This window comes from Ostrinia nubilalis, chromosome 1 (assembly GCF_963855985.1).
Source record: "Ostrinia nubilalis chromosome 1, ilOstNubi1.1, whole genome shotgun sequence".
Taxonomy (NCBI): domain Eukaryota; kingdom Metazoa; phylum Arthropoda; class Insecta; order Lepidoptera; family Crambidae; genus Ostrinia; species Ostrinia nubilalis.
This window is the reverse complement of record NC_087088.1, coordinates 9,885,690-9,895,531: the sequence shown is the minus strand read 5'-3', so window position 1 is coordinate 9,895,531 and position 9,842 is coordinate 9,885,690. Positions and strand designations below refer to the sequence as shown.

At 37.2% G+C, this 9,842-nt stretch overlaps 1 protein-coding gene across 2 annotated transcripts in view; it reads right to left on the bottom strand.

Annotated features, from left to right (window-relative positions):
- Positions 1-300: 300 nt before the first annotated feature.
- Positions 301-9,842, bottom strand: part of LOC135071681 (protein grainyhead) — a 103,510-nt gene continuing 93,968 nt past the window's right edge. The window contains exons 8-13 of one of the 2 annotated variants that reach the window (XM_063965460.1): positions 8,586-8,642; positions 7,250-7,348; positions 6,809-7,143; positions 5,356-5,557; positions 3,863-3,927; positions 301-3,406 (exon numbers count right to left, since the gene is read on the bottom strand). In XM_063965460.1, the coding sequence (XP_063821530.1) occupies positions 3,265-3,406; positions 3,863-3,927; positions 5,356-5,557; positions 6,809-7,143; positions 7,250-7,348; positions 8,586-8,642 (900 nt within the window). In that variant the 3' untranslated portion in view covers positions 301-3,264. The remainder of the gene's footprint in view (positions 3,407-3,862; positions 3,928-5,355; positions 5,558-6,808; positions 7,144-7,249; positions 7,349-8,585; positions 8,643-9,842) is intronic. The other variant, XM_063965466.1, reaches the window with a different exon arrangement.

The following is a 9,842-nucleotide window of genomic DNA, read 5'->3' as shown; positions in this document are numbered from 1 at the left end:
GTTTTTTTCATTAACGTTTACTGAAAAGAAATTAGAGTTCCGTTATTTCTTTCAGGAAGTTAGGCTGGTATTAACCGAGGAATCAAATCACGATACTGATTAAAACAAAGATGGAACTTTGTAGGTAGGTATACTACTTTAGATTACGTGTACCAAAAAATATTTAATATTTTGTATTACTAACAACACAATGGAATCTAAAAATCGTGTGATATAAATGTTTATGTAAATGAAGTTTTTTTCGTCAGGTTGGGTAAAGGAAATAATAAATGAATTACTAATGAAACAAAAAAAACTAAATTGACGTTTTGAAGAAAAACATTTTTATTTAGATTATAAACTTTGATAAAAATAATTATATTAATAATATTTTATGACAACTTACAAATATTCATATAAAAGAATAACGTAACATCTATTCAATTTAAAATTAGTACTGATGATTCTAAAAACGTAAAGTGCTACCACTTTCTGCATGTGTTAACTAGTGTGACTAATGCCGCGGCCGGCGCCCGCGCACCGCCGCCCTATCCCGCCAGTCCCGTAGCGTAACTTTCAAAACTATTAGCAAATTATGTATTTGCTTTGTTCGTATCAAGACTATGAATTTTAAATGTAGATTTGCTCAATGTCAAACATTTATTGGTAAGGCGACATACAAAAAATTAATTCGTGCCACCATTAACATTTTATCTGTAGTAAAATTATAATTCATTTCGAAATGATCAAATTAAACAATTAAAAACCTCCAGTTTTGTTTAAAATTAAAATCGATTACAATTTAAATGGCAATAAAATTAATCTATTGAAATGTCGTATGATTATAAAATGAAATCTGTTCCTTAATAGTGTGTTTTCGATTCTTGAATAATACACTGTAGTTACGCTAAGGCATCTTAGACACATCAAAACATAATCTCAATTATAAATTCTTTAACATTGCACTAGACGAGCGGGCCGAGCACGCGTAACCGCGGCCATTATCTAGCTACTAACTGCTTCACTTTTATTGCTACTGACATTTGTGACTTATGACGAGATTCAGAATCACGATCTAACATCATTTTAAGTAAAAATTAAAGCTGCAAAATTTATAATATAAGTATTAAAATACGTAGGTACATAAATAAATATCGTTGTGATAAGAGTTACGGTTCGCACTGCACACACGTGTGAACTTTGAGCAAATACGTAATTTTCTTAGTTTATAAAATACAATATGTGAATTACTTATAAATAGTGGCGAGACATTAACGAGTGTAAGCCGAATGGAAGAAATATTAGACTGTCTCTATCCGGAACAGTCACAATTTGCAGCTTAGTTATAAGAACGAAACAAAAAACAATACATTTCCAAAAAATATATGTAATATATCAATAACATTACCTTAATTAAAATTCGATGTCTACCTGCAAGTCATGGGACACAGTAAAACAAACTACAGTTACAACTACGTCTAACATCAATAAGTAATCTAAATTATGTCATAATATGGCAGTTAATCGAACCGTCCGCACTAGGCACATCTTACCGTAGCATTACATTATCATGGGCGACTTCACATCTACGACTACATTCCAAGTGACAGAAACTTGTTCAGAATTTAGATGATAGGTAAATCGGTGGAGAGTAAGCTTACCATTCCGCGTTGCATATAATTGCACAGGAAAACGTAACCAATCAAAACAGAAACTATAATATAACTATCTCAAATGTAACAAAATGTATAGGTAAGAAACAGGTAGAATAATCAGCAGAAAAACATATTAAGTAACTTAGTTCGTGGAGGTTTTCCGAACTTTTCCAGAGAATTGGTAATAATTACGACTCAGTAACAACGGTGTAATGAATAGTAATTTCTTACAATTGTATGCAACATCAGGTTGTTTTACTTGAAAATGGAATACTAATATCATAAAAATGTACTTTTAAAATGAAACCTTAAAATATAAATAAGTCTTGGACACAAATACTTTCATAAAATAAATCGTTGTCATGGCCCGATAACTAACGTATCGAAATTTAATTATAATAACAAAATGTATAATCTATTAAATCTTAAAATTAGGTATACACAAACCACTCCCATCGATGATAATGTTAATGTTGTTCCAATGGACGACTTTTGTGACTACGTTTAAATGACTATTATTTATCATACATTATGCAAAATTGCGACTCTGTCTCATTTGAAATTGTAATTTTTCGTCCGTTGCTTCCATTTGGTGGTTCTAAAACGTAATTTATGTATTGTCAATACCGGGTTTGAAGGTGATTCAGGGCGAAGTTCGGAGGAACAACACGAGGCGCGGAGACAGCCGGAAGCAATGGACGCCGTAACCTACATCTACATGAATGAATTGAGCGAGCTTAGACCAAACTTACGTATATAAAACTTAACAAAGTGGATGGCATGTAAATTGACTTAACTCACTTAAAATAGATATAACATTATAATGATGAAGGCACTTTATGATTTAGCTTGTAGACATAATACATCTACAGAATAAGTTTTGTGACAAGAATTTCTTACTTTATCATCATGGCAAGATTAAAAGGTACCTGTTGAAACGATAACTACATACAACTAGTATGATAACCGAGTGAATGGCACACGCGTTTATATTCAGCAACATTATTCATTTACATAAGACACAAGCGGTACTCTCATTACCGAACATGGAATAACATTGCCATCATAATACAGGTCGTTGCATCACCTACACTCTGTAATTTCATAAGGCACTTAATTAGATATATACAACAATGATCTTTAACGTCGTTTATCTAGCGACCAACGAATTTGTGACGTACTTACAGTTTCATCCAAACAATGTTATATGATGAATCGCTTAAAAGTAATTTCAATCTGAGATCGACATAATAATAAGAGACGATATTTTATCTCGTTTATAAATTAATATACATATATTTTAATGAGTGTATAAAGGGAATGTTTAAACGACTGTCCAAAAGTGTTAAATAAAACGCCACATGTCGATAGTCTAACACAAAGTAGGAGCGCAGCGAGTAACACAGAACACCTAGAAAGCAGCAGCTTGTTTTAGAACACGCCGAGTAGGTGGCACTCACGAGGGTGTACACGCATAGAAGATGAGTTTCTGAGCGCCACTCGAAAATCTTTTTGCCCTTGATTTCGTGCGACAGAGACTCGTACAGCACAGGCTCTGGTGATGCCTGGAGCGGCTGTACGGTCCCTAAGCGCGGTGTGGTGTGCTCTCGTGGCGTGCGCCTGCGCAGCGCTAGTGGTCCACCGACAGCTCCACGAACGTGATGTCGTAGAGCGGTTCGTCCTCGTTCACGCCCGCCGGTCGCACCTCAAGTAGGAAAAGATCCTCATTGCAGTAGTACGCCAACATTTCATCATCAATTTTGGCCGTAATCCTGTAAGCAAGTGCGAGCGTTAGTGACAAGTCAATCGATTAAAAGAAAACGTGCAAATTAATTATTACAACGTTTCCTAATTATGCAAAGAGGGCTATCCAGTGTAACGATTTAAATTAACCTTATTCATTCTTTAATTAGCTAATAAATATCTCCAGGTGTAGATTAATGTTGCTATAAAGTGCACAATCAATTAAATTAATATAGTGCGAGTGCCAGGTCAATATGCAAATTAAGTTTGTGGGTATTGATTAAGTGTCAGGTTTAGGAGGGGTGATTATATGATACCTATAGCATAGTTAAGTCATTAACTTAATCGTCTCGGGGACGGGGTCTAGTTGCAAACACAAAGCGTTGCGTAGTTAGTGGGCGCCCTCCGGACAAGCTGAGCTCCAAAAACGCGGCCGGCGCGGCGTCTACACTAACAACTGTTTGAGGCCAATGAAAACCACTTACCCTTTCTTGTTCTTTCGATAAAGATTATTAATTGCCGAACTTGAAATTTTGTACTTATTCTCAATCTGAAAATAAGCAGAAAATAATAAAAATTACAATGGGCCTTTACTAATTGAACGAGACGTCTCGCCTGTCGGAACGTAACCGGTGTAGTGGTTTCGCAAGGACAAAATTTGTATCGCGCGAATTGTTCGTAGATTCGGTGCAGCGGGGCGGCCGCGGTGTTAATTACAACATGCAGTTATGATGATCGTGGGGATTAGACGGGGTTATGAAGCGCCACGCATCGGTTACAATCGGACGAAGCGTCTCGATTCCTTTTCCTGTATTAAGCCCAGTACACATTAGCGTAACCGCAGCACACTTATTTAATAATTACTAAAGATTGTTTTTTTTTCTTTATTTTTATCAACAAGCGAGGTAGCCGTTAATAATATTGTATAATTGATTTTGATTTTTAATGGGCTATAACGGTTGTTTAATGTGTTCTGGACTTGGAATTGGTATAATTATAATTGAATATTATTTTTGACGAGCAAACGAGAGGTGTAATCTCGCTGGCCGTGCTCTGCGGTTAGACACCACCAGGTTATTCGTGCTGCCGCGAGTGGGCGCGTCTTCATACGTTACTTTGACCGGGGTTGAGTTACCGATGGTCAATGTGACGTATCAAGTTATAGCATTTGGTTAATATACTTATATCACAACCTTACCGTGATCTTGAACTATATTTAGTGTAATAATACATTTTAACTTTAGTGGTGTAACAGTATTTAATATCATTATGAAATTACTCAGTAAAAGTACAATTGGATAAATCACTACAGAATTATGCCAGCGAAAAAATTATTTGAGCGTGTAAAAATGCACGAAGATATTGTATAACGGAATGTCGATTACCTATATTCCGTTGTAAACAATAGTCTGCCAATCTTTTTAGTAAATATCTATACATCACATCTTGTAATGTAATGTTGTTTTTAATGCATAATGCACCTACATTTTATGTGTAAAGTGAATGGTGTAGCGCAAAGTGACTTCGATAAATTTACCTAAACTGTCTAGTTACAGCTGTAAATATTAAAACAGCTTAGTCTGAGATCCACTTGCGTCTACTTTTATATAACTCAATTCATATACATAATTGAACCGACAATTTGTCAAACATAATATTATTAGTCTGCTTTAGACAAAATTCAAGATTGAAAGTGCCGCAAGTGAACCTTCATGGCGTTGGCGAACTACGAAACATAAGTATTCTGAAATGGTGTCGTTTTACAACGACTTAGAGCAAATGTCGTGTGCCTACATTACAGCCGTGTACTAAGTGTACTGAAATGTATCGTTTTCACTGTATACCTAACTAGAACAGTGTCGTATAAGTACTGCACGTGCTGAGTGTACTGAAACGGTGTCATTTCATTTTACATCCAACTAGAGCAGTATCGTGTACAGCACGTGCTGAATGTTGTAGTCTAGTCTGGTGTACTCACAGCGTGCAGCAGGCCCTGCGTGGTGGGCGGCGCGACGTGCAGCGGCGTGTACACCTCGTCGGTGTCCTGGCGCACGTACAGCATGACGCGCTCGCTCAGCGGCGGCGTGCTCGTGCGCGCGCGCTTGCCGAGCACGCCCTCCAGCTCCAGCGAGTCCTTGCGGTCGCTGTAAGGGGACAAACCGCCCACGTCTGGACGGTACCTGCAACAAAACGTAAACGTTTGTATAACCATGAAACGTGCCGTCCAGATCTAGAAAATAGGGGTATGATATGTTACAAATATGGTCAATATGGTTACCTAATGTTAGCACTCATGAAACAAAGAGCACACAATAAAAAAATTATCACGATATCAACGATGAAAAAGCTTTCAGATATACAGGGTGGAAACGTTAAGTGATCTCACTCGATTATTTCTAAACTATACAAGATATTGAAAAACTGGTTACTGATCCTGAAAGTGCTTCATGAGCTCTTTCAAACGGTACCAATAATAGGTTACAGAATAAACTGGATCTATCTGAAAATTCAATGTTTCCAGCTTCCATACTAAATGTATGCCAGACACACATTATTAGAAGTGTAATATTTTTATTTAATAATAAACTCTTAAAGTAAACACGTAAATTGTATTCTTATTTAAAATTATTCATGGAAAACATTGATATTAAGCTTTACTTGCTATAATATTGTCAAGAGATGAGTGTCATGACTATGGTAGTACTAAATGTATGGAAGAAGGATACATTGAATTTTTGGATAGATCCAGTTTATTCTGTAACCTATTATTGATACCATTGGATAGAGCTTGTGAAGCACTGTTAGAATCAGTAATCAGTTTTACGATATCATGTGTAGTTTTTAAAATAATGTGACTTTACCAAATGTATGGAAGCTGGAAACATTGAATTTTCGGATAGATCCAGATAATTCTGGAACCTATTATTAATACCGTTTGATAGAGCTCATGAAGGACTTTCAGGATCAGTTACTAGTTTATTGATATCTTGTATAGTTTAGAAATAATCGAGTGAGATCACTTATCGTTTCCACCCTGTAGAGATCCTTGAAGATAAACTGTCCACATCTGAACGATATTTTACAGAGGTTTGCATAACTTAAGAAAGCGACATTTGACCTAGCCAGTTAGTTCTTTAATTGACATATCCCTGCGTGCAATTAAGTATAATCTGCTACCACACTAAGTGGGTCGTCAAAAATGCAAATGTATCTGATAATAAACTGCTAAAATATAGTTACATCATGCTAATCATGAAGTTTATTGTAATGTGAATCGATTTGCATATCCTAACTACTTAATACCGCTAGAAATCTATAAAGGAAATAAGAACTTTCTGCTTGTTCCACTTAGATAGTTCAATTAAATGGGTTTATTGACGTCGTCAACGTTATGTGGTATGGTCATATCGTATCATACGTGAGGTACTTACGCTGGCGCGTCTGGTGGGAAGTGGTTGTGGAATTTTAACGCTGGTGCTTGCGGTTTCGCTGCGTGTAGTAAGAAGGGTGAGGCGCCTTTCAGGTGTGCTTCAGCTAATGCGGCCTCGTCGTGCCCGTAGAAACCTTGTATGTCCATCCCGGCTAACTTGTCTATGTCTTCCGCTGGACTGAACAGTACTGGAGGTTTCGACAAGTCCGCCATTGAGTAGAACTCGCTTCTCTCTGTCACTGGATGATATATCTCATCCAACTTCTTTCTATTCGTGGCTGACATTTTCCGCTTCGCTGCTCTTCTCTCTTCGTCTCTGGTCTTTCTTTCGGCACCCTTCAATAGAGCAAAAAGATAGTCGATTAAAATCTTGGTCTATATTTTTTACATATTAAAAATAGGACTGCAATGCATTTTTTCTAAACTTTTATATGATTAGTACCTTATCACAAAACACTTTGATTTGACAGTATCCTCGGTGGTAAACTTGAGTGTCTCGTGGATCCTCAAAGGTGTCAATTTGTATATGCAGCGGTAAACCCTGTAACAAACAAATTAACTTGCTGTTTATTTTAATCTTTAATTTAATCTTTAAAAAAAGTATGATCAAATTATGGATGCGGACATAAAAGAACCAATCGAAAACGTTGAGAAGCGAGATCAATGTTCTATAATTCTGTAATTCGCGTGTTCCTCATATGAATCGCCTCATGCATAGTCAATATAAACAAATCAACTAATTTTTGACTACAGCAATTTCACAGTTGAGTTTTACGGTTGTCTAGGAATCAAGACAAAAAACGGTTTTAATAAACGTTCATAAGGGATAATTGCGATAAATTTACGAATAAGGAAAAATATGCACGTGTCTGGATCGAATCGCGTTAAAACGTCTTAATTGCGTCGGTTCGAGGTCGCCGCCGCGTCACCGCGTGGCGGATAGGCAATCGCGAGCTGATAGGAGACAGGTTCGGTATCAAACGCAGGGCGCGTGTGTGCCGAGGCACCGGGCGGAGCGGTGCCACTAACTCTATTCGAATATTTTATTAATTCGAGTTCTTTTATTTAAACCAAAAATAGCCCACAAGGTAATTTCAATACTTTAACAACATACAAAAAGTATGAATTAAAAGTTAAATCAAATTAGGCCTACACCAGAATATGAGAAGGCCAAACTAAGTTGAGCATAATTTATAAGTAAAAAGTTACATATAAAGTACAATACGATAAAGGAAAAACACAAAAGTATTTTCATTTATCTGGGCTCGGCGCATGTTTTAAAATGCATTACTTTCAGCGGATTGATTCGCGCCGCTGCAGCTACTTGCTTGCGCGCCGCCCAGCGCGCGGTTATCGAGGTGTCTCCGGCGACAACGGGTTACCGACCTCGTGCGTTCACGTCCACGCATCGTAACATTAATTTACATACTTTCAGTGTGGTAAACTTAATTAACGTTTTGCAGTACAAAATAAACTTAATGACACTTGTAGATTGGAACTACTCATCTTCGATTTCCCACACTCATTAAAAATCCTATTAAACAAGACTCGCCGTTCTCATTTAATCATGCTCCAATACAATTTTATTTATAAATTAATTGAAGGGCCATGAAGCACAAAGTTAAAATACTTATGTTAATGATTGTCATCGACGTTTTCCTTATCATGTTTTTAACAGAACATTGGCATATATCATCATGTTTATAAAATCGCAATAACATGATAATTGATACGGTATGCACCTGCGTTATTATAACGATTAACTTGATCGTACAAACCTTTACACCCTTTTGGCTGCTGAAATCCGTACTCAGGCATTGCACGGCGATATTGATCTGAAAAAAAAAAGTTAATTAAATTAAAATGTTGACATTAAAGCATTTTTCATTAATCTACCTATTACGCAGTTCATTGGAGACAATTAATAAAACTGGCCATGGAAATTACAAAGTTATTACTGTATTAATATTCGCGTATGTCGAAGCGAACGCACATCCTGGCCAGGGAGACAGGCGCCAGGGTTGTCGGGATCGTAGAGCGACACGGCGCGGCTGCCAACTAAGTTTATGATTGGTTCTAAAAAAGCGTTAAGCGACCGATGGATTTTCATTGAAAATCTAGACGCAAGTGTGTAATCGCGTAAGGCGTTTTTAGAGTAGCAGCCGGCGGCAGGGCGGCGCAGCGCGGCGCCCGCCCGCTCATTACCGCGGTCTATGCAAATGACCCTCTCGCGTTTTTACTCGCCGCCGCCACCGCCACCGATCACTGTCCGAACGCATATTATCTGTCGCAAACAACTCGCATCCGCTACGGTTTTGCTGTCCAACAATAAATAATTATGGATATCGATAACTGACTCGCAACCGCTAAGTAATTTGCAGCAATAAAAGAAACCCTAGGAAAAACACACATTGTAGAGACTTGTAATGACGTGAGATTTCCATTCTCAGCAATTTCAGCTAGTTAGCCATTTCTAACCTCGGAGCTTAAGTCTGATGTGATCATGTAGAGTCAGAAGTCATTAAACGCTTATTACTACCTCCTTCGGTATTAGCATATTGCAATATAATAGAGTCGACTTGAGGTAGACCATTAATTGTTTGATGAATATTGAAAAGGCTATATTCTACGTACATAATATTGTCAATGGACTCCAGGTACATGTATGTGTCCAGTTTTATGTAAACAATTTAAAGGCGTACTTTTGTTATTATTCAATATTGTAATGAGCGTAAGCATGGCGCGGCGCGGGGAGCCGCTGGCCGGCGGATGCGGCGACTTTTTGTTTCATTTGCCAAAGTCGCTCGGCCAAATAAGGTGCAAGGAGTCTATTTAATTACACCGTAATAAGACGTGTAATAAAATCATGCCTTGACTTTTAATTCTGTAAATAATGACCGACTACAAATTATTCTATACTTACATATAAATATGCACATATCTTTGCATTTCTGTAGTCATTCGCACGTTCAATAAGAAGTATGATCGTATTTGCAACTCTTGTTTGTAAATATAAGGTATTCATTTACACTCTT